Here is a 26028-nt window from a genome sequence, read left to right as displayed (position 1 = left end):
CTACTGATTATTCTTGTTTTTACATCGAGTGATTAAGGTCTATGAAGTGGTGATAGCCATTCTTGTAATCTGTGTTAGGTAACGGTTATTGTATCTTTGGTAGTCTAGAATGAGAAGGGGATTATTATTAATATTTAATATCCATTGGAGGTCTAAGATGTTTATGGATTAATATCTAATATCCCTGGAGATATGTGGTGGTTTAATGATAAGCACTTAATATCATATAATAATATAGTTTATTATTGTGCAGTTTAACATGGCAGATGGGTCAATTGCCGTTTAGGGCAGGAGAGCACAACTATATTTTCATTTAACTAAATGTTTTCAGAATTATTATAGAGGGACATATCTTAGTTTTTCTCCCAGATATTTTTTAAAGCCCCTATTTTATCACATACAACCATGCAGATAATTAAACATTTCTGTCTGCCACTAGAAGGAGCAAATTGTCTACAAATGTAGACAGTGCCACCACACACATTATAATGCACCCCATTGTCCCCACTCATGCTATAATGCACCCCAGCTAAAAAGCTATTCAACCCTGACAACACAGATAGGGTTGTGATGCTCAGAGAACTCTCTCATGGAATTAAGACAAAACAGGACTGAACCATTGTGCAGCATATACAAGCCTATGCAAACTGTTTGAGACAAACATAGGAAATTTTTAATAAAGCCCCATGGGGGAAATTATTTTGGCCAGTATATGAACACAAAAAAGGCAAAGGGGTACATACCTTTTAATGTTTTAAAGGGGTTATCTAGCTTCCAAAAAAAAAAAAAAAAAATTACGGTAACTGCCAAAATGCCAAAATCCATAGCCATAGCTTGACAACTCATAACACAATATTTATTATTTAATAACAAATATTTTTTTTACATATTTCATCAAAGCCATTTCATAAACCTGCTCTCCTGGGAATCGCAGCCTGTCCTCATTCAAACTCTTCAATCCTTTAACTTTTATAACTAGTAAAGTGCTTCTAATCTTCAGCCTACAGTAGCATCTTACCTCCTTTGAACTGTACTATAGAAATCTTTCTAAGACTGCCCATGATAAGTTTGTGCAGAATTTGCAAAGTTTCTGGTTTGCTTGTACAATGAAAAGTTATACAACTTTCCAATGAAGGCCTGCCAATGATTACTATTGAGCTTTACAGTCTTTGGGATGGAGCGGTAAAAAAAAAAAAAATCAAAAGAGTGAAAATGTTAAAACCTCTATCATATGAACTATAAATATAATGCAAACAGTGCTGGAAAAAAACAAGATTCATTCCCAACCATGTGTCAAAACTCACACATACATTATTTCCAGCTCAACATTTCTTAAATGTCAAACACCTCCTTGTAGATAACTCAATGCCCGTGTGAAGCCCCCTCCTCTGTTTCCACCTGAAGTACAGGTGAAACATTGCAGCGAGCCCATGTGATATGGCAGAATAATATCCCAGCAAGGCGGATTGCACAGGGAAGGACTCAAGGATTATGAGTGGCTCACACGGTACAACCGTTACATTAGCTCTTCCCTAGAACATACCACTCACACAACTACGGCAGTTTTATGTCACACTCTTTGTTTTACCAGAAGCAAAGACTTTACAAGCAGAGGTAGAAACATAAAGGACATAGGAAATGAAACAGTAGGAAGAAACACAGAGGACTCAGTCACATTTACTAGTGAGTATCCCACATGCATCACTCCACTCCCAACTATACTCACAGACTAGGCCTTCAAACCCTTTGTTTCAGTGACTACTTCCTAGGAAAGTGCAAAACCAACCAACCCGAACAGACATAAACTCCCTAGAAAGGCATGAAGGCCATTGTTTATACAGCATGCTTTTGCTATGGCATACCCCAAGTGTCGCCCCTCAGCCAACACAGGGTTATCTCATGGGATGTCCCAAAAGAAATAAACTCCTAGGCGTAAATAACATTCTCCTATCAGTTGAAGTCCCTATAAAGAAAGTCCATCACAGCAAGAAACACTTTACATAATGGAGAGTTGACAGTAAAACCTGAAAACTAATTGGTAACTAATCAATCATTTATAGTGAGATGGTAACCAGCCTTGGGCAAAGGTTCTATGCATGGCCACTATGGAGCCCAGCCTAGGATCACTACCTTTCAGTCCCTTATATATCCCCCTGTTAATCTGTTGTCATCCCCGACAGTGATAGACTCCATTCCTAAGACAGAGGGGCAAAACTAGCCCTCACTATGTTCTAACCAGGAGTCCGTAAAACAACCTAAACTAACTGAAAATGGATAATTAAGTAATATAGTAATATAGTGTTATAATGGTATGACTATAGACTGCCACACAGAGTCCCATCTGCAACTGGAGACTGTGTCACTATTCTGGGCACCTCTTGCCCCAATTCACAGCCACGTGTCCTGGCTCTGTGCCCACATTCTTTACTGTCTCTCACTTTGTAGCCCCTGCACAGCTCCCTATCATGGCAAACATGGTCCTAGTAGAGACCACTTACACAGTTCTGACAGTTTCATGTTGTGTTGTGTAGTTGGACCACCAAACACTCTTTGTATTACCAGCACCATACAAGAATACAGTTATAATACGCTGTTAGAATTTTAAGCTTTTAAAATAAAAAAGGTCCAAAATTGATTTATTTGGGGAGGGGGGGGGGGTAAGATGCCTACATGTTTAAACTCACTTATTGGATGAAGCAAAGGTTAATTTATAAGCACTGTAAAAAGTGAAGACGTGTATATAACTTCAATGGGATTTGGTGTTTGATAAGGAACAGGATACATTTTTCTGTACTCCTTCATAGAACAGAAACTAAATTGCAGGGATACTAGTTTAGTGTATAGAATTTCACCAGGTTTTGTTTTTGGTGTTTGGGAATGAAGAACAATAGCCAGATTATGCCAGAAAGAATAACTTTTTCTTGGTCTTGGACTCAGTACAAGTGACTGTTTAGACTCCAGTACAAATAGTAGCACATTGGCATACACATTGCTGCTCATCTAAGAGTAACTCAAGTAAGGCCATGTGATCATTTTCACTCTTTTTTTATACTGATGACTTATAGATAAGCCATCAGTATCAGTGGGAGTCTGACACCCGTTTCTCCACACTGATCAGCCGATCTGGCTGTCTCCAAGCCCCAGAAGCTACAACTGTGGCCTAGACTAAAAGTAGCTCTGCTACTATTCAAGTAATAGGCATAGAACTGCACAGTATAGAACTGGGGTGCCCAGGACACACTATTGGAATTCTGGGGGACCACTATTCAAATAAATGCAAATATTACCTGCCTTTTTTCAGTATTGGCCTTTTACCTAGCCTTTGTCTTAGACTAAGGCCCACTTAGCTCTATTAGCAAGATTAGGTAAGGAGATATGGCGCAGGAGGGAGGAAAGTGGTTAACCTGTTATCTCAGCCAGACAATGCATCTATATATAATAAACTTTATAGTTTATTAAATATTTTATACTGTTTGTTATGTGGGAGCATAGGCTGCACATACGCTGCCTATCTGTATGTAGTATCTGTGGCTAGGTTATCAATGGAAAACCTCTTTAAATGCCCATTAACACTGAAATTGTAACACCAAGAAGAAAGAAAAAAATCACAGGACTGAAAGACATGATCATCATATTCAAATGATATAAAATGGAGACATGCCTTGGCATGCCGTCAGTGAAGTTGTTAATGGTTGTCTCAATGTTTTGCCATGCTGAATGTAGTTGGGCACATCAAGATGGTCTGCTGGTAGCTCCATTTGCAATTGTTGACCAAGGTTATCCCAGTAGACAAGTCCGGAGATTCTGCAGGCCATGGTAGTATATTTAGTCTGGGTTCATATGACAGAATTTGTAGCTGAATTCAGAAATAGAACATCATTTGCAGAGTCTATGATGACCAGGCAAAATTATAGTAGCAGTTCTGCTTGAGGATTGAGCATAACACTTATTTGGAGGAAAAATTCAGCATCTGCCTCCCACTGTAATTAATGGAGACTGATTGATTTCAGGCAGAATTCATCTCTGTGAATTTACCATTAGACCCTTATTTATTTTTTTGTGTTTATATAGTACCAACATATTTTACCCTTTACAGATATCATCACTCACTGTCCCAAGTAGTCATTGCAATGTAAATGCCATTTGTAAAACCCATGACACTGAGAGCCAGAATCTAATGTTCTACTGACTGGGCTAAGCAGCTTTCTCACAAGAACCTGAACAGGTGGCCTTGCATTGTGGTTCATGGGGCACTTTGGAGAAATAGAGATATCACTGGTTACACAACCAAATCAACTGAACGTGTGTATCTGAATTGACTAGAGGGGTTCTGCTTCCATACATTATGCCATGCCATACTATAATCTTGGGAGTATGACAAATGTTACAGTCCGTTGTAAATGAATCTTCATGGAGTTGCCCAAGTGGTCTATAGACCAATGTCAAAAGTGGGATTCCTCAATGAAGAGGATAGATCTGTATTCCCACCTCCATTGCTGCCTTGCTGAAAGTCTGGTTTACAGCCCAGTGTTGATCAAATGATTATGATGATCTGATGATTTTTGCTGACACTGTTTCCCACCTCAAAGGGGTTGTCCAGTTACATACCAATATTGAGAGACAATTTTTTTTATTTTTTTTTTAGTATAATGAAAAGTTTAAATTTTCCAATATACTTCCTTAAAGTTTTCTAGATCTCTCTTTGCTATCATTAATTCAGCTTACTTCCAGTGGATAAAATTAGTCCATGATCTGTGACATATGGTCCATCCTCATGTGATGAACATACAGGTGCACAGCTTCTTACAAGGCAGATGTCTGACTATAATGAGCTAAGTATCTGTGTGTCCATCACCGTGACCATGGACTATATATCACATGACCATGAGCTGATTCTTATACACTGGACATAAGCAGATAAGTGATAGACCAAGGATTGAGTTCAAGGGTTCTGTCCCTCTCAGTTTGTGACAAGGGTTGATAACTGGCACATCAATGAACAGCAGGCATCGCACAATGATCTTACACAACTTAATAATATAATAATAACACATTTTATTTATATAGCGCCAACATATTCCGCAGCACTGTACAATTTATAGGGTTCAGATACAGACATACATAACAAAAAACGTCATTTCACACAATGGGACTGAGGGCCCTGCTCAAAAGAGCTTACAATCTATGAGGTAGAGGGGGTGACACAAGAGGTAGCAGGGGCGGCATTGCTTATACAGTGTTCAGACAATTTTGTGCATTAGGAATTGTGATAGGCTTGTCTGAAAAGATGCGTCTTTAGTTTGCGTTTGAAACTGTAGAAGTTGGGAGTTAATCTTATTGTCCGGGGTAGAGCATTCCAGAGAAGTGGTGCAGCTCGGGAGAAGTCTTGTATACGAGCGTGGGAGGTTCTGATAATAGAGGATGTAAGTGTTAGGTCATTGAGCGGAGAACACGGGTTGGGCGGTAGACAGAGATGAGGGAGGAAATGTAGGGAGGTGCGGCATTATGGAGAGCCTTGTGGATGAGTGTGATAACTTTATATTTTATTCTATATTGAATAGGCAGCCAATGTAGTGACTGGCACAGACCGGAGGCATCGCTGTAGCGTCTAGCCTGATAGATGAGCCTGGCCGCTGCATTCAGAATAGATTGTAGAGGGGAGAGTTTAGTGAGGGGAAGACCGATTAGTAAGGAGTTACAGTAGTCAAGGCGAGAATGAATCAGAGAGACAATAAGTGTCTTTAGTGTATCTCTGGTAAGGAAAGGGCGTATTCTGGAGATGTTTTTGAGGTGGAGGTGACATGAACGTGCAAGTGATTCAATATGAGGGGTGAAGGAAAGGTCTGCGTCAAATATGACCCCGAGGCAGCGGGCATGCTGCCTAGGAGTTATAGTAAGGCCTGAGACTGCAATGGATATATCATGGACAGATCTGTTAGATGGTGGAAACAGTAGTAGTTCAGTCTTAGAGAGATTTAGTTTCAGATAGAGCGAGGACATGATATTAGAGACAGCAGAGAGACAGTTGCTGGTGTTCTGTATGAGTGCAGGGATGATGTCACGGGAAGATGTGTATAATTGGGTGTCATCAGCATAAAGATGGTACCTGAAGCCAAATCTGGCGATGGTTTGTCCAATGGGGGCTGTGTAGAGAGAAAAGAGCAGGGGGCCTAGGACCGAGCCCTGAGGAACCCCAACAGCAAGGGAAAGAGGGGAGGAAACAGAGCCCGCGAATGATACACTGAAAGTGCGGTCTGAGAGATAAGAGGAGAACCAGGAGAGCGCAGTATCATTGAGGCCGACTGAGCGGAGCATAGTGAGGAGAAGTTGATGGTCAACAGTGTCAAAAGCTGCAGAGAGGTCCAAAAGAATAAGAAGAGAGAAGTCACCATTGGATTTAGCCTTTAGTAGATCATTAGAGACTTTTGTGAGAGCTGTTTCAGTAGAGTGCAGAGCGCGGAAACCAGATTGTAAGGGGTCAAGCAGAGAGTTAGCAGAGAGATAACGGATTAACCGAGAATAAACCAGGCGTTCCAAAAGTTTAGAGATGAAGGGGAGGTTAGAGACAGGTCGATAGTTAGCAGCACAGGATGGGTCCAGGGAGGGTTTTTTCAGTAGCGGGGTTATAACAGCATGCTTGAAGGAGGATGGGAAGATTCCAGAAGAGAGAGAGAGGATAAATATTTTAGTAAGGTAAGTAGTGACAGCAGGGGACAGAGATTGGAGAAGGTGTGAGGGGAAGGGGTCACTACTGCAGGTTGTGGGGCGAGATGAAGAAAGTAGCTGGGAGACTTCCTCTTCTGTGACAGGTTCAAAAGATGAGAATGGACAGTCTGAAGTGCGGCTGGTGAGGGGATCAGTACTATCGTAGGTGTGGGAGTCAATGCCACCTGGGGCTTGGGCAGTAATTTCCTGACGGATCTTATCAATTTTATCATGGAAGTACATGGCCAGGTCATCAGCACTAAGGTCTGTGAATGGCATCTGCACCTTGGGTGTGAGTAAGGAGTGAAAGGTTTCAAAAAGCCTTTTAGGGTTGCTGGAGAGAGAAGAGATGAGGGCGGTGAAATAGTCTTGTTTGGCGAGGTAAAGGGCAGAACTATATGTTTTAAGCATAAATTTGAAGTGAAGGAAATCTGCAGGTGAGCGTGATTTTCTCCAGAGACGTTCGGCACACCTAGAGCAGCACTGAAGAAATCGTGTCTGTGGCGTGTGCCAGGGCTGCTGCCTCCTATGTGGGACTTTACGAGTGGAGGGGGGAGCAACCTCATCCAATGCATTTTTGAGGGTTTCATTATAGTGACTGGTGACCAGATTGGGACAGGAGATTGAAGAGATGGGGGACAGGGAGGACTGTAGAGTATCTGAGAGGTGCTGGGTGTCAATAGCACGCAAGTTCCTATATGTGTGATGGGTAGGGGCGTCTTGTGAAGGGGAGAGAGCACTGATGGTGAGAGATAGAAGGTTGTGGTCAGAAAGCGGCAGAGAAGAGTTAGAAAATTTAGAGACCGTGAGGAGTCGATGGAAGACTAGATCAATCGTGTTACCATCTATATGTGTGGCGGAAGAAGAACATTGTGAGAGACCAAGAGAAGTGGTTAATGAGAGAAACTGTGAGGCAGCCGGGGAGTGAGGGGGGGCAATAAGGATGTTAAAGTCACCCATGATGAGGGTAGGAATGTCACTGGATAAAAAGTGGGGAAGCCAAGAAGCAAAGTGGTCCAAAAATTGGTAGGGTGAGCCAGGTGGGCGGTAGATCACAGCTACACGTAAGGAGAGTGGGCGGAAAAGTCTGATAGCATGGACTTCAAATGAGGAGAATGTGAGTGAGGGGACCGGGGGAATGGACTGAAAAATGCACTGCGGTGACAGAAGTAATCCTACCCCACCACCCTGCCTATTATCAGGCCTAGAGGTGTGTGCGAATTGTAGGCCACCATGACACAGAGCAGCAGGGGAGGCCGCATCTGCCTGCTGGATCCAAGTTTCAGTAAGGGCGAGCAGGCTGAGGGATTTACTAAGGAATAAGTCATTAATGTATTCTAGTTTGTTACACACTGAGTGGGCGTTCCAGAGAGAGCAGTTAAAAGAGACAGGGGAGAGATGAGGAGAAGGAACACAGTAAATATTGATGAGGTTTGTAGGCCTTCTATGTGTGCAGGAAGAAGAGTTAGTGAAGGAAGGAGGGCCGGGGTTAGGAGAGATGTCCCCAGCAGCTAGGAGGAGCAGAATGGACAGAGACAGAAGGTGGTTCAGGGATTTATGTGGGCGCTTATGTTTAGTGTCACTGCTAAAAGAAATAAAGGGATGATTACAGAGTGTGAAAAGTGTGTGAGAGCTGTACATGGGAGAAGGAAGAAGAGAGGGACTGATATGGATGGTGTGTGGTGGAGGTGGAGGAGAGGTCTGCAGGAAGCCAATGGCTAAGATAGTAAGAGACAGTGCAGCTACAGGATACCATGAGGTAAAACTTGTTGTTTTAGGTTGAAATTTACCTGGTGTTGATCCGATTTTAGAGATTTTATGTAACAAAAAGACTTATGCGTTCAATTTGGCTTTTGTGCCCCTCCCACGGAAAATTTGATCATTTGAAAAATTTATCGATACCTGTTGCTTCCTCGATTTGGATAACCTTACTGCTTATCATTTGTGTTGCAATTTCAATATTAAAGAGTGTATATAAATGCAAAAAAAAAAAGGTCACAATAGGTAGGCCCCCTAAATAAATAGTGAGTAGGTCTCTAGGTACCAAGAATAGGTAGAGGTAGCGCTACTAAATGGGTTCCTTAGCTGCGTACACACAAGAGAGTAGCTGATGACGGTGGTGCCAATGCTGCTAATGCATCAATATACTAAATTGGAAATGTAGACATGGTCCAAGCTAAGCTAAACTAATTAAGTGAACAAGACACTGGTTCCAGATGGATTACACCCAAGAGGACTTACATAACTCATCTCAGTCATTGCTGTGCCCCCGTCTTTAAAGATTATTTAGTGACTTGTACAGTGCCAAGAACCTAGCAAAAAACAAATATGCTGTGATGTTCTAAAAGGCTTCAGGGTCTTTTCCATGTAACTTTAGACCAGTAAGCTTACCTCTACTGTGGGGAAGATGTTTGAGAGGGTCTACAGGACTATGTAGAGGTGTATGCAACAGTAAATACTAAGGACAGAAGTTCTCAGACCTCATTCATTTTTATTAAGAGGTGAAAAGGCTACTGAGAATGTAGAGATTTGGGATTTTGCAAAGGTGTTTGACACTGCCTTATAGAGGCTTAGTAGGTGGAATATGGATTATCGGTGTTGAAAAATATATTTGTGCTTGGATGGAAAAGTAGTTGAATCGTATCCAAAAAGTTGTGGTCAATAACTGTTACTAATCCTCTGTTATAAATGGTATAAAGTGGTTCAGTTCAGTACTGTTATTTTACCTTTTACTAGTTTTCATGGTATAAGCCCTTACGTAGTTACCCTCTATCCGCAGGATAGAAAACATATACCTGATTTGTGGGGGTCTGACCGCTGAGATCTTCACCGATTCCAAGAACAGGGGTCCTTTCTCTCCGTTGTGCATTCAGCCAGGCTGAAAGTGGTTGGCAGCGATACTATTCACTGAAATGGGAGTGCCAGAGGTTGCCGAACTACAGCACTTGGCTATCTCCAGTGCTCCCATTAATGTGAATGGGAGTGCATCTACCAGTCACACCTATATCCAGCCTGGATGCGGTCAAACGAAATGTTCTCAACACGTCGTATAACCCCTTTAATGATATTGATGGGATTAATAGCACTGTCTCCATTTTTGCAGAAGATACCAAGCTATGTAGTACAGTGCAGTCTAGGGATCTTCATCTAGTAATAGGTTAAGCACAGGTTACAAGCAGCCTTTCACAGATTGACTGCTTGAGCATCCACTTAGGTTTAAGGTGAATAAATGTAAGGTTATGCATCTGGGCACTAATAATCTGCATACAACATATGTAATAGTGGGCATAAAATTGGCCAAAACACTGTTAGAGAAGGACCAGGATGTATTTGTAGATCATAGACTAAATAACAGCATGCAGGGTCATGGAGTAGGGCTGTATGTCACTCCACTATAGTTGTGGTGCCTGAGTAGGATTATACCCCATTATCAATTCTTCTGCGGAATATGTTGGCGCTATATAAATAACATTTATTATTATTATTATTATTATTATTATTATTTAATTTCAGAACTCAGACTGAAATGTTGCAAATACGTACATTTTTTATTAGTAGAGAAATGGCAATCCAGATGTGGTCGTCATATGTAAAATTTAGGTCAAATAAAGACCTTTATCAGACAGGGATTGCACCAGAAGTTATAGTGAGGTGAATGAAGGATACTATGAAGGGCTGTCATGCAGCTGGGTGACATGTGCCATGTATATTGTCTTTCACTGCACTACTGTGGAATCTGTATCTGATAAATGTCTGTTTACATTTAACCAAAACATTACATATGACTACTACGTCTGGATAGCTCTGGATTCTCTACTAATACAATCTACGTATTTGCAAAATTTATGTCTGAGTGCCAAGTTTATATGAAGTGTGTAGTGTCAATCAGCTGCTACTAAAGCAAGCCGGATATTGCTGCATATAAAACAAAGCTATGGACTTGTGGGACAGGGATGTCATGTTACCATTTAGCGTGACCAGATCTAGAATATGAAGTTCAGTTCTGGGCAACAGTTCATAGAAAAGAGTACAAATAGATACAAAGGAGAATCACAAAAGTAATGAGCGGCACTGAGGTAGTGGCGGAGCTACTGGGTTTGCAAAGGTTGCCCTTACGACTTGAGATTTTGCTATATAATAATATGTTACTTTTAACTTAAGTTATGACAATTATATTATAATATGATTTTCTTGGTTGTATGAGAATATTTGGCTATCTGTACATCACAGTGTTCGACTGTTTGTTGTCTTACGTTCTTGTTTTTTAGGTTGCCAATTACAATTTGCACTTGATATCACCCACAGTTTTGTAGTGTATGGATAGTTCTGGGAATCTATTTAATCTAGTATGTATTTACTTCTCATGGTATATATTACCTGGATGCATTTGTGATATAAATATATATCTCAATTGGAGAGGTCTTTTCCTGTTGCTTGTACAGTGTTGTTTTTATATACTGTACATTGGAATTGATCCCCTTGCTAATTTTTTATATATTTGGCGGTTCCCATTCTTCCCTTCAGCCACGTCATTTCTCATTCCTTGGTTGAACTTGATAGATATACCAGTAAGTCTTTTTCAATTGTACAATGTAGTTATGTAACTAACTTCAAACCAAAATCATATCTCTGCCATAAATCTCTGGCTATAATGACTCTAATTATGTTTTATTTTAATGACTTTGATCTACTTTCATAAATACAGTATGTGTGGTGTGGTATTCTTTGGCATGTTTCTTCACCATAAGGCTGCACCTAAGCAATTTCTGAACGTTTTCCTAATACTAATCCTGGCAGTTCTCCGTAATCTCACTTGTCACTTACAGGTATACACGTTATATCCCATGCAATACAAAATGGGTGGGAGATAAAACTGTCAAAAGCTTGGAATTTGCAGACAGGTCACAATTAGAGATGAGCGAACACTAAAATGTTCGAGGTTCGAAATTCGATTCGAACAGCCGCTCAATGTTCGTGTGTTCGAATGGGTTTCGAACCCCATTATAGTCTATGGGGAACAGATACTCGTTAAGGGGGAAACCCAAATCCGTGTCTGGAGGGTCACCAAGTCCACTATGACACCCCAGGAAATGATGCCAACACCTCTGGAATGACACTGGGACAGCAGGGGAAGCATGTCTGGGGGCATCTAACACACCAAAGACCCTCTATTACCCCAACATCACAGCCTAACAACTACACACTTTACACACTCAATACCACATCTCTGACAGTAGGAAAACACCTTGAAACATGTGTATTTGGCACTTGCAGTAAGGAGAGCTTGTCACCAGCAGTGAATTTGGCCCTTGTAGTAAGTTGAGGTTGGCACCAACATTTGTTTTGAAAATCAGGGTGGATTGAGCCTCTAACCAGCAGAGTTTGGGCAAATTCATGGTGGAGGGAGCCTCTAAACACCCCAGTTTGGGCAAATTCATGGTGGAGGGAGCCTCTAAAAACCCCAGTTTGGACCAATTCATGGTGGAGGGAGCCTCTAACCAGCCCAGTGTGGGCAAATTCATGGTGGAGGGAGCCTCTAAAAAACCCAGTTTGGACCAATTCATGGTGGAGGGAGCCTCTAACCAGCCCAGTTTGGGCAAATTCATGGTGGAGGGAGCCTCTAACCAGCCCAGTTTGGGCAAATTCATGGTGGAGGGAGCCTCTAAAAAACCCAGTTTGGACCAATTCATGGTGGAGGGAGCCTCTAACCAGCCCAGTTTGGGCAAATTCATGGTGGAGGGAGCCTCTAACAGCCCAGTTTGGACCAATTAATGGTGGAGGGAGCCTCTAACCAGCCCAGTTTGGACCAATTAATGGTGGAGGGAGCCTCTAACCAGCCCAGTTTGGACCAATTAATGGTGGAGGGAGCCTCTAACCAGCCCAGTTTGGACCAATTAATGGTGGAGGGAGCCTCTAACCACCCCAGTTTGGACCAATTCATGGTGGAGGGAGCCTCTAAACAGCCAAGTTTGGACCAATTCATGGTGGAGGGAGCCTCTAAAAACCCCAGTTTGGACCAATTCATGGTGGAGGGAGCCTCTAACCAGCCCAGTTTGGGCAAATTCATGGTGGAGGGAGCCTCTAAACAGCCCAGTTTGGGCAAATTCATGGTGGAGGGAGCCTCTAACCAGCCCAGTTTGGACCAATTAATGGTGGAGGGAGCCGCTAAACAGCCCAGTTTGGGCAAATTCATGGTGGAGGGAGCCTCTAACCAGCCCAGTTTGGACCAATTAATGGTGGAGGGAGCCTCTAAACAGCCCAGTTTGGACCAATTCATGGTGGAGGGAGCCTCTAAACAGCCCAGTTTGGGCAAATTCATGGTGGAGGGAGCCTCTAAAAAACCCAGTTTGGACCAATTCATGGTGGAGGGAGCCTCTAACCAGCCCAGTTTGGGCAAATTCATGGTGGAGGGAGCCTCTAAACAGCCCAGTTTGGGCAAATTCATGGTGGAGGGAGCCTCTAACCAGCCCAGTTTGGACCAATTAATGGTGGAGGGAGCCGCTAAACAGCCCAGTTTGGGCAAATTCATGGTGGAGGGAGCTTCTAAACAGCCCAGTTTGGACCAATTCATGGTGGAGGGAGCCTCTAAAAAACCCAGTTTGGACCAATTCATGGTGGAGGGAGCCTCTAACCAGCCCAGTTTGGGCAAATTCATGGTGGAGGGAGCCTCTAAACAGCCCAGTTTGGGCAAATTCATGGTGGAGGGAGCCTCTAACCAGCCCAGTTTGGACCAATTAATGGTGGAGGGAGCCGCTAAACAGCCCAGTTTGGGCAAATTCATGGTGGAGGGAGCTTCTAAACAGCCCAGTTTGGACCAATTCATGGTGGAGGGAGCCTCTAAAAAACCCAGTTTGGACCAATTCATGGTGGAGGGAGCCTCTAAACAGCCCAGTTTGGGCAAATTCATGGTGGAGGGAGCCTCTAACCAGCCCAGTTTGGACCAATTAATGGTGGAGGGAGCCTCTAAACAGCCAAGTTTTGGGAAATTCATGGTGGAGGGAGCCTCTAACCAGCCCAGTTTGGACCAATTAATGGTGGAGGGAGCCTCTAAACAGCCCAGTTTGGACCAATTCATGGTGGAGGGAGCCTCTAAACAGCCCAGTTTGGGCAAATTCATGGTGGAGGGAGCCTCTAAACAGCCCAGTTTGGACCAATTCATGGTGGAGGGAGCCTCTAAACAGCCCAGTTTGGGCAAATTCATGGTGGAGGGAGCCTCTAAAAAACCCAGTTTGGACCAATTCATGGTGGAGGGAGCCTCTAACCAGCCCAGTTTGGACCAATTAATGGTGGAGGGAGCCTCTAAACAGCCAAGTTTGGACCAATTCATGGTGGAGGGAGCCTCTAAAAACCCCAGTTTGGACCAATTCATGGTGGAGGGAGCCTCTAACCAGCCCAGTTTGGGCAAATTCATGGTGGAGGGAGCCTCTAAACAGCCCAGTTTGGGCAAATTCATGGTGGAGGGAGCCTCTAACCAGCCCAGTTTGGACCAATTAATGGTGGAGGGAGCCGCTAAACAGCCCAGTTTGGACCAATTCATGGTGGAGGGAGCCTCTAAAAACCCCAGTTTGGACCAATTCATGGTGGAGGGAGCCTCTAAAAAACCCAGTTTGGACCAATTCATGGTGGAGGGAGCCTCTAACCAGCCCAGTTTGGGCAAATTCATGGTGGAGGGAGCCTCTAACCAGCCCAGTTTGGGCAAATTCATGGTGGAGGGAGCCTAGTATTAGCAGAATTGTGCAACGCTTATGGTGGATGAGTATGAGGATGCGGAGGAATTGGAGAGGTTGAGTACAGACATGGAGTTTCATGTTGGGGTGCTTTACACAGGTGGGCACAAAAATGAAGGCTCTATCCAGTGGTGGTTCATTTTTATCAAAGTGAGCCGGTCGGCACTCTCAGCTGACAGACGGGTGCGCTTGTCAGTGATGATGCCACCGGCTGCACTGAACACCCTCTCAGATAGGACGCTGGCGGCAGGACAGGACAGCACCTCCAAGGCATATAGGGCAAGTTCAAGCCACAGGTCCAACTTCGACACCCAATACGTGTAGGGCGCAGAGGGGTCGGAGAGGACAGGGCTGTGGTCGGAAAGGTATTCCCGCAACATGCGCCTATACTTCTCACGCCTGGTGACACTAGGACCCTCCGTGGCGGCACTTTGGCGAGGGGGTGCCATCAAGGTGTCCCAGACCTTAGACAGTGTGCCCCTCGTTTGTGTGGACCGGTGAGAACTTGGTTGCCTACTGGAGGAACTGCCCTCCCTGCCGCCAACGTCACATGCTGGAAACATCTCCATCATATTCTGCACCAATTGCCTGTGGCAAGCATTGATGCGATTGGCCCTCCCCTCTACCGGAATAAAAGACGAGATGTTGTTTTTATACCGGGGGTCAAGGATAGCAAAGATCCAGTACTGGTTGTCCTCCATGATTTTGACAATACGCTTGTCGGTTGTAAAGCACCCCAACATGAACTCAGCCATGTCTGCCACAGTGTTAGTTGGCATGACTCCTCTGGCCCCACCGGAAAGTTCAATCTCCATTTCCTCCTCATCCTCCATGTCTACCCATCCGCGCTGCAACAATGGGACGATTCGAAGTTGCCCGGAAGCCTCCTGTATCACCATCACATCATCGGACAACTCTTCTTCCTCCTCCTCCTCCTCCTCCTCCTCCATTAAACGCAGTGAAGCGGACAGATGTGTGGACCTACTCTCCAGCTGTGACGGATCGGATGCTATCCCTAACTCCTCTGTGTGATCTGAGTTATCCCTGATGTCAATCAGGGATTCTCTCAGAACACTCAAGAGCGGGATTGTAAGGCTCACCATCGCATCCTCAGAGCTCACCCTCCTTGTGGACTCCTCAAAGACCCGTAGGATGTCACAAAGGTCTCTCATCCATGGCCACTCATGGATGTGAAACTGAGGCAGCTGACTTTGTGGCACCCTAGGGTTTTGTAGCTGGTATTCCATCAAAGGTCTCTGCTGCTCAACCACTCTATTCAACATCTGAAACGTTGAGTTCCAGCGTGTGGGGACGTCGCACAAAAGCCGGTGTTGTGGCACATGCAGGCGTTGCTGGAGAGATTTTAAGCTAGCAGCGGCTACTGTCGACTTGCGAAAGTGGGCGCACATGCGCCGCACTTTCACCAGTAGCTCTGGAACATTGGGGTAGCTCTTTAGGAAACGTTGCACCACTAGGTTGAAGACGTGGGCCAGGCATGGAACATGTTGGAGTCCGGCAAGCTCCAGAGCTGCTACCAGGTTCCGGCCGTTATCACAAACGACCATGCCTGGGCCCAGGTGCAGCGGCTCAAACCATATTGCCGTCTCATCGAGGAGGGCATCCCTCACCTCGGAGGCAGTGTGCTGTCTGTCCCCCAAGCTGATCAGATTCAGCACAGCCTGCTGACGTCTACCAACGCCAGTGCTGCAACGTTTCCAACTCGTAGCTGGGGTCAATCTAACAGCGGAGGAGGAGGCGGTGGCGGAGGAGGAGGCGGTGGCGGAGGAGGAGGCGGTAGAGGAGGAGGAGGAGGGGGTGTTCTTCTCGTGTCCCTGCCAGGAATGTTAGGCGGGGAGACGAGGTACACCGGGCCAGTTTGGGAAGCAGTCCCAGCCTCAACTACATTCACCCAGTTTGCCGTCAGTGAAATGTAGCGTCCCTGTCCGCATGCACTTGTCCACGCGTCGGTGGTCAAGTGGACGTTTGTGCAAAGCGCGGAACTAAGGGCCCGCCTGATGTTGAGTGACACGTGCTGGTGCAAGGCGGGGACGGCACACCGGGAGAAGTAGTGACGGCTAGGGACGGCATAGCGAGGTGCCGCAGTTGCCATCAGGTCCAGGAAGGCGGGAGTTTCAACAAGCCGGAACGCCAACATCTCCTGGGCCAGCAGTTTAGCGATGTTGGCGTTCAAGGCTTGCGCGTGTGGGTGGTTAGCAGTGTATTTCTGCCGCCGCTCCAATGTCTGAGAGATGGTGGGTTGTTGTAAAGAAACGCCTGATGGTGCCTTTGATGGTGCAGGAGAAGGAGATAAGACAGGACCAGGGGAGGATGAGGTAGAAGTCAACAAAGTGGCGGAGGCAGATGAAGTGGTGTCCTGGCTCGTCCTCTGGAGTGCATCGCCAGCACAGTCAGCAGTGGCAGTGGCAGAGGCAGTGGCAGAGGCAGTGGCAGTGGCGTGAACGGCAGGCGGCCTTTGTCCTGCCGTTGCTGCCTGCCACTGATTCCAGTGCTTGGATTCCAAATGACGGCGCATTGAAGTGGTGGACAGGTTGCTCTTCTCAGAGCCCCTAATCAATTTCGAGAGGCAAATTGTGCAGACAACACTATATCTGTCCTCGGCGCATTCCTTGAAAAAACTCCACACCTTCGAGAAACGTGCCCTCGAGGTGGGAGTTTTTCGGGGCTGGGTACGAAATGGAACATCTTGGGAGATTCCGGGTGTGGCCTGGCTTCGCCTAAGCTGCTGACCTCTGCCTCTGCCTCTAGCTACCCTTTTTGGTGCTGCACCTGCCTCAACATCCACACTACTTTCCCCGCTTGACATCCCCCCTGTCCAGGTCGGGTCAGTGTCCTCATCATCCACCACTTCCTCTTCCAACTCCTGTCTCATCTCCTCCTCCCGCACAATGCGCCGGTCAACTGGATGCCCTGACGGCAACTGCGTCACATCATCGTCGATGAGGGTGGGTTGCTGGTCATCCACCACCAAATCGAACGGAGATGGAGGAGACTCTAGTGTTTGAGCATCTGGGCACAGATGCTCCTCTGTTAGGTTCGTGGAATCGTGACGTGGAGAGGCAGGTTGAGGGACAATGAAAGGAGCGGAGAACAGCTCTGGGGAGCAGGGACAGTTTGGGTTATTGTTCTGTAAAGCTTCGGAATTTTGGGAGGAAGGAAGACAAGACTGTTGGGTAATAGGAGGAGAGGAGGCAGAGTCTGACTGGCTGCTGGACAATGTGCTGTAAGCGTTCTCTGACAGCCATTGCAAGACCTGTTCCTGGTTCTCGGGCCTACTAAGGTTTGTACCCTGCAGTTTAGTTAATGTGGCAAGCAACCCTGGCACTGTGGAGTGGCGCAATGCTTGCTGCCCCACAGGAGTAGGCACGGGACGCCCTGTGGCTTCACTGCTACCTTGCTCCCCAGAACCATTCCCCCGACCTCGCCCACGGCCTCGTCCACGTCCCTTTCCGGGAGCCTTGCGCATTTTGAATTCCTAGTTAGAAATTGGCACTGTATACCAGTAGTAAAAATTGTGGGTGCACGTAACCCCAATATATTCTTTGAATTACCAGTCAGAAACTGGCACTATATGGCAGTAGCAAGAAATGAGGGTATTTGTATTCCCAATATATTCTTTGAATTCCCAGTCAGACACTGGCACTATATAGCAGTAGCAAGAAATGAGGGTATTTGTATTCCCAATATATTCTTTGAATTCCCAGTCAGACAATGGCACTGTATACCAGTAGTAAAAATTGTGGGTGCACGTAACCACAATATATTCTTTGAATTACCAGTCAGAAACTGGCACTATATGGCAGTAGCAAGAAATGAGGGTATTTGTATTCCCAATATATTCTTTGAATTCCCAGTCAGACAATGGCACTGTATACCAGTAGTAAAAATTGTGGGTGCACGTAACCACAATATATTCTTTGAATTACCAGTCAGAAACTGGCACTATATGGCAGTAGCAAGAAATGAGGGTATTTATAACCCCAATATATTCTTTGAATTCCCAGTCAGACAATGGCACTGTATACCAGTAGTAAAAATTGTGGGTGCACGTAACCCCAATATATTCTTTGAATTCCCAGTCAGACACTGGCACTATATGGCAGTAGCAAGAAATGAGGGTATTTGTATTCCCAATATATTCTTTGAATTCCCAGTCAGACAATGGCACTGTATACCAGTAGTAAAAATTGTGGGTGCACGTAACCACAATATATTCTTTGAATTACCAGTCAGAAACTGGCACTATATGGCAGTAGCAAGAAATGAGGGTATTTGTATTCCCAATATATTCTTTGAATTCCCAGTCAGACAATGGCACTGTATACCAGTAGTAAAAATTGTGGGTGCACGTAACCACAATATATTCTTTGAATTACCAGTCAGAAACTGGCACTATATGGCAGTAGCAAGAAATGAGGGTATTTGTATTCCCAATATATTCTTTGAATTCCCAGTCAGACAATGGCACTGTATACCAGTAGTAAAAATTGTGGGTGCACGTAACCACAATATATTCTTTGAATTACCAGTCAGAAACTGGCACTATATGGCAGTAGCAAGAAATGAGGGTATTTATAACCCCAATATATTCTTTGAATTCCCAGTCAGACAATGGCACTGTATACCAGTAGTAAAAATTGTGGGTGCACGTAACCCCAATATATTCTTTGAATTACCAGTCAGAAACTGGCACTATATGGCAGTAGCAAGAAATGAGGGTATTTGTATTCCCAATATATTCTTTGAATTCCCAGTCAGACAATGGCACTGTATACCAGTAGTAAAAATTGTGGGTGCACGTAACCCCAATATATTCTTTGAATTCCCAGTCAGACACTGGCACTATATGGCAGTAGCAAGAAATGAGGGTATTTGTATTCCCAATATATTCTTTGAATTCCCAGTCAGACAATGGCACTGTATACCAGTAGTAAAAATTGTGGGTGCACGTAACCCCAATATATTCTTTGAATTCCCAGTCAGACACTGGCACTATATGGCAGTAGCAAGAAATGAGGGTATTTGTATTCCCAATATATTCTTTGAATTCCCAGTCAGACAATGGCACTGTATACCAGTAGTAAAAATTGTGGGTGCACGTAACCCCAATATATTCTTTGAATTACCAGTCAGAAACTGGCACTATATGGCAGTAGCAAGAAATGAGGGTATTTGTATTCCCAATATATTCTTTGAATTCCCAGTCAGACAATGGCACTGTATACCAGTAGTAAAAATTGTGGGTGCACGTAACCCCAATATATTCTTTGAATTCCCAGTCAGACACTGGCACTATATGGCAGTAGCAAGAAATGAGGGTATTTGTATTCCCAATATATTCTTTGAATTCCCAGTCAGACAATGGCACTGTATACCAGTAGTAAAAATTGTGGGTGCACGTAACCCCAATATATTCTTTGAATTACCAGTCAGAAACTGGCACTATATGGCAGTAGCAAGAAATGAGGGTATTTGTATTCCCAATATATTCTTTGAATTCCCAGTCAGACAATGGCACTGTATACCAGTAGTAAAAATTGTGGGTGCACGTAACCCCAATATATTCTTTGAATTCCCAGTCAGACACTGGCACTATATGGCAGTAGCAAGAAATGAGGGTATTTATAACCCCAATATATTCTTTGAATTCCCAGTCAGACAATGGCACTGTATACCAGTAGTAAAAATTGTGGGTGCACGTAACCCCAATATATTCTTTGAATTCCCAGTCAGACACTGGCACTATATGGCAGTAGCAAGAAATGAGGGTATTTATAACCCCAATATATTCTTTGAATTCCCAGTCAGACAATGGCACTGTATACCAGTAGTAAAAATTGTGGGTGCACGTAACCCCAATATATTCTTTGAATTCCCAGTCAGACACTGGCACTATATGGCAGTAGCAAGAAATGAGGGTATTTGTATTCCCAATATATTCTTTGAATTCCCAGTCAGACAATGGCACTGTATACCAGTAGTAAAAATTGTGGGTGCACGTAACCCCAATATATTCTTTGAATTCCCAGTCAGACACTGGCACTATATGGCAGTAGCAAGAAATGAGGGTATTTGTATTCCCAATATATTCTTTGAATTCCCAGTCAGACAATGGTACTGTATACCAGTAGTAAAAATTGTGGGTGCACGTAACCCCAATATATTCTTTGAATTACCAGTCAGAAACTGGCACTATATGGCAGTAGCAAGAAATGAGGGTATTTGTATTCCCAATATATTCTTTGAATTCCCAGTCAGACAATGGCACTGTATACCAGTAGTAAAAATTGTGGGTGCACGTAACCCCAATATATTCTTTGAATTCCCAGTCAGACACTGGCACTATATGGCAGTAGCAAGAAATGAGGGTATTTATAACCCCAATATATTCTTTGAATTCCCAGTCAGACAATGGCACTGTATACCAGTAGTAAAAATTGTGGGTGCACGTAACCCCAATATATTCTTTGAATTCCCAGTCAGACACTGGCACTATATGGCAGTAGCAAGAAATGAGGGTATTTGTAACCCCAATATATTCTTTGAATTCCCAGTCAGACAATGGCACTGTATACCAGTAGTAAAAATTGTGGGTGTATATAGCCCCAATTCTATTGCTAGGGGACTTGCAGGGTATTTCTGGGGTGAAGGTGGGGGGGCACACCATTGGAACGGGTATCGGGGTATATATCGGGTATACGGGAATACACTGACAGTGTATTCCATTCAGGATCCTGGGAAAGCTGGGTTGCGGCGATTGAGCCCGTCAGTGCCACGTTACACTGACAAGCTTCTCCCTGGAATTTAGCTCTTACAAGAGCTGTTGTGGTTGTCTTCTCCTTCCTATCCTAGCCTGTCCCTGCCTACCCAGAATCTAAGCCCTAGCTAGCTGGACGGAAACCTCCGTCCTCGGTGAATTGCAAGCTCAGAATGACGCGAACCTGGGCGGCGCTGTTCTTTTAAATTAGAGGTCACATGTTTTCGGCAGCCAATGGGTTTTGCCTACTTTTCTCAACGTCACCGGTGTCGTAGTTCCTGTCCCACCTACCCTGCACTGTTATTGGAGCAAAAAAGGCGCCAGGGAAGGTGGGAGGGGAATCGAGTAATGGCGCACTTTACCACGTGGTGTTCGATTCGATTCGAACATGCCGAACAGCCTAATATCCGATCGAACATGAGTTCGATAGAACACTGTTCGCTCATCTCTAGTCACAATATGTGCACAGATAGGTTGATGTATGTTTGCAGAGAGGTCTATGTTACTGCCCAGAACTGGCGCAGCTGCAAGATGAGTTCTTGCCTTTGAATCAGACAACCCCAACCACAGGCAGACTGAAGTTGCGAAATTGATCTGTACTTCTTCTTTTCCGTGCAGTTGTCACAGGAAATAATGGTAATTGTTCTGTCCCGAAAAAGATAAATGACTTCTGGCTAAAACTAGCATTAATGGTGTCCCAGGGAGAGAGCACTTCATGTTTATGTGAGAGGAGTCATCTCTTCTTTCACACTTTTAATACTTGGTTGAGGGGATATCATCACTCCATAGGGAGAGAACCAACATTTAGGTGTGTGGAGTCATATTAAGCCATGAGTGCTCCACTGTGCAAAGGAACATGGGAAGAGCATGCAAATCTGACTTCCATGATATAATTAGGAAGCCAGTGCCTCAAGTATGCACACCAATAGAGGTCGCTGACTGAGAATGTGCAAGTCTATCTTCCATGATGTAATTAGGAAGACAGAGTCTCAGTCAAGACATCCAATAGAGGGCGCTCCCTTTAACATCATTCCGACCTTCTCAGAGGCCTTTGTTTGCAATGATGTTGGGATTTTTCCATATACAGTCCCTCAGCCAAGGACAACTGTTTCAATGTATTTGCATCTCATCAGCTTGACGCAGAGAGGACTGGCATAGATAACCAGTGCAAGCGCATCTATCTCCTGAGAGAAAATCTACTTGGCCTTACATCCCTAATGGGTATTATGGTACCGCTTACTATCTTCATAATGTTACTCATGTAGGTATGCGCAGAAGGTTGTATTTACTCTGCCCCATGCATTGGCCATAAATATGAATGTGAATATGCATGTACCCATTTAGGATATATTCACATAAGGCAGTATGGTTGCAAAAGAAAATGGTATCATTACATGATCACAAAATACATTTAACTTGTTAGAATTGTTAAAACAGTCATTATTGGGATCCGACAATGTATTTTTAGATATCTTCCATGAATATATTTAATTTGCTTTGTAAATTAAATTAAAGTAAATGAAAGGGATATTCGGCATGAATAGCTTATTCTTAAGAGATGTATCAAATTGGTCGGGATTCAACTTTCAGAACCCTCATCAATCAGTTGTTTGACAGGACCATAGTACCCAACCAAGTAACTTTATCATAGGGAGGGGTTCTGTCTGTGTCATCACATAACACATTATTGTTTGAGGTACGAGTAGATGCTTGCATTAGAGAAAGCATCTTGTTCTCTTTTTTGTCTTGAAAATGATTCATAGTTTTTGTTTTTCCCACTTTATGGCGAATTGGGCCTCTGGCTTTAAAATGGATGTAGCCTTCTACTCTATCAAATTGGGTTTGGAAAAATAAAACTGTTGAACTTGGTGGATTTTGTCCAACTCACTCATTATACATGTAACTATGTATAAAAGGATGCTAACAAGTCCCTATAAAACACCTTTATACACCGATATCAGACGTTTTATACCGTTTGTCAAAAGTAGCTTGTCCAACAAAGCAAAGTAGTGCAGAGTATATAAGTTATACATCCCTTACATCACCATTCATCTGTCAAACCTTCAATATGTCTGGAACATAATACCCAAGAAAGTGAGTTTAGAGGAGGTGGTCAATCATGTCTAAAGATTACTCCTATAACAATTCTTATCATTTCATAGGAAGTCTGTCACATTATGTTCTAAAAAGTTTTGTACCCAGTTCTGTATCATTTTCTATTGGTATTTATTAGATACAGTGACCTTTTCACCTATTTAAAATAATCCTATTTTTTTTCTTCCTCTCACTCCAGAATACCTTGTGCAGAAATGAAAGCCTCAAGCAAGCAATGACACACATCTGGTTACAAAAACATCCTTGCCCTAGATATATTTTTGGTACAGGTGACATGTCAAGGTGATATTTGACAGAACTGCAGATTTGGAGGGGGGCTCGGAGGTGGGATACTGCCTTCTGTCCCATTCATTCATACAATTCAACAAGTGTGACATCATGCAGAAGCTCCCATGAAGAGGACACCACTGAGCTGAGATGGTTTTGCACACTTCCCCCTTCCCCAGTAGCTTCCTGTCATTCCTCCACTCCCTGTCTTGGGCACTAATTTTTCCTTGTTTCTGGCTTGGAGATCGCCTCTTAGCCTCTTTCCTGCCAACCACGTATGAGAAACGCCAGCGGTCCGATGATCCCTGTTACTTCCAGGCACTTTGTATTATTATCACTACACCTATTTATTTGGCCTTGCTTGTCTCCTCCCTTCCCTTTGCTTTTATTGGATTTCTAGTGTGGTCACCTCTCCAAGCTGTTCGTAGGCCCTATATCTACTCTCGACTACAAGACAAGGCCAGGGCCAGTGGAGCAAAGCTGCTGACAGAATGGAGGGCCACAAGTAGCGCTAAGAGCTTTTGCTTTGGCTCTGCCAATGTCTGCCTGTTGCCAGATGCTCTGGCCAGGTTTACAAACCTATTCAATACTCAGGCACGGGCCAAAGAAATTGGAAGACGAATACGCAATGGTGCCAGTAGACCTCAGATAAAGATTTACATAGACTCTCCAACCAACACATCTATCAGTGCTGCAAGCTTCAGTAGCCTGGTTTCCCCCCAGGGAACAGATGTCACCCACCGAGCAGTCAATATGGGTATGAAGAGAACGACATCTATGGAATACAAAGTTGAAAATTCTGGAGACAACAGCGAAGAGGGAAGGGATGGAAAGAATAGTGGGGATATGGGTGAAGGGGAAGATGCATGTATTATTCGAATCAGTGGCGACGACAGTGGTCATATATGTGACACAGATCCTGATTCTATGAGTGGACATGTCAATGTGGCCTGCTTGGCTGAAACAGAACCAGACTTTCAAAAAAGTCCAACCTCTAACCATAAGCACAGGGAAGGGGATGGTGGAAGTCTGGACAGCTGCACCACTTCCCGTGAATCCCTAGTCAAGGGTAGGGTGGCAGATGGAGCTACTGACCAAAGCAGCATTAATAACAAACTTCTTTACAAGGCATCCATCATTAAAAAAGCTGCAGCCCGCAAAAAAAAGCATACAGACGATATTCTTGACCATGAAATCTCTGCCTTCTTTCCAGCCAACTTGGACTTCCTCTGCCTTCAGGAAGTATTTGACAAACGGGCTGCAGAGAAGTTGAAAGAACAATTACACTATTATTTTGAGTATATTCTGTATGATGTGGGGGTCTACAGCTGTCATGGCTGCTGCGGCTTTAAGTTCCTGAACAGTGGGCTCATGTTTGCTAGCCGCTACCCCATACTGGACGCTACTTATCACTGTTATCCCAATGGGAGAGGAATAGATGCGCTGGCCGCCAAGGGAGCTCTGTTTATTAAGGTGAGTCACTAATGTGTATTATACATGTACTGCACAGTATAATTTAGATGCTGTCACTGCTCTGCATATCGCTTGCAGTAAGCAGACTTTTAGACGCCATTTGATATGGTGTTAGTAGGACAGAGAGATACAAACTCATACTCAGATTGATGTATGTAAGACTTAATGAAATCTGAATACATTCATTATTAAATTTATGAAGGTGGAGGTTAAAATGTCCATGCATCAAATGTTTCCATAAATCACTTTATAAGCTGATAAACATCATTGATCATCTTAATTATTTTCAGCTTCTGTTGCTTTGAGTGTAGCTGCATTTTTTCCGGCTACTTGAATTACTTGTGTAATATATAGTATTCTATGTATGTTACAATAAAAAGCATTTTATGGTGCAGCGTACCCTCAGAGCTACAGAAAACACGGTAGCTATTGATTTTCCAGGATTTTTATTGGCCATACACTGCAACCTATTAACAATGTTTCAAAGAAAAAATATAGTTTTTTTCATTTTGTTCATAAAGGAGAGTTGGCCACTGCTTAAAATGCTTGTGTCCTTTAACCTTAAGGTAGACCTAATACAGCAGAATTAAAACGTCTCAGACTTCTTAAGCACGCTGCGTTTTTGGGCAGTTTGACATTGTGTCAGTCATAAGAAACGCAGCACTAACTAGGTATGTGTTCTGTGTATGAAACATAGTTGAAAGTTTTTTGGTCCTGGAAGAGCTTTTGTTACTGACGACCTATGGATACTTCACCATCGATGAGGGTCCAGCACCCAAGACCCCCCATCCTACCAATCATGCGTTCTCTACTGCCTCTTGTATATCTGGAAGCAGAAAGCACCATGCACTGTGTAGTGGCTGTTCCAGAAAACTACAGATCTGCTCCTGCTCACTTCAATGGAAGCAATACTCCTTGACAACCACTACACAACGTATGGTGTCTTCAGTTTCCAGCACTATACAC

General features: G+C 44.0%; 1 protein-coding gene across 4 annotated transcripts in view; it reads left to right on the top strand.

Annotated features, from left to right (window-relative positions):
• Nucleotides 1-26028, top strand: part of SMPD3 (sphingomyelin phosphodiesterase 3) — a 187202-nt gene that overhangs the window by 120987 nt on the left and 40187 nt on the right. For all 4 annotated transcript variants that reach the window (XM_075281792.1, XM_075281796.1, XM_075281793.1 and 1 more), the window contains one exon: nt 23501-25062. In XM_075281792.1, the coding sequence (XP_075137893.1) occupies nt 23740-25062 (1323 nt within the window). In that variant the 5' untranslated portion in view covers nt 23501-23739. The remainder of the gene's footprint in view (nt 1-23500; nt 25063-26028) is intronic.

This window comes from Leptodactylus fuscus, chromosome 7 (assembly GCF_031893055.1).
Source record: "Leptodactylus fuscus isolate aLepFus1 chromosome 7, aLepFus1.hap2, whole genome shotgun sequence".
Classification (NCBI taxonomy): Eukaryota; Metazoa; Chordata; class Amphibia; order Anura; family Leptodactylidae; genus Leptodactylus; species Leptodactylus fuscus.
This window is presented reverse-complemented; position numbering and strand designations above follow the sequence as displayed.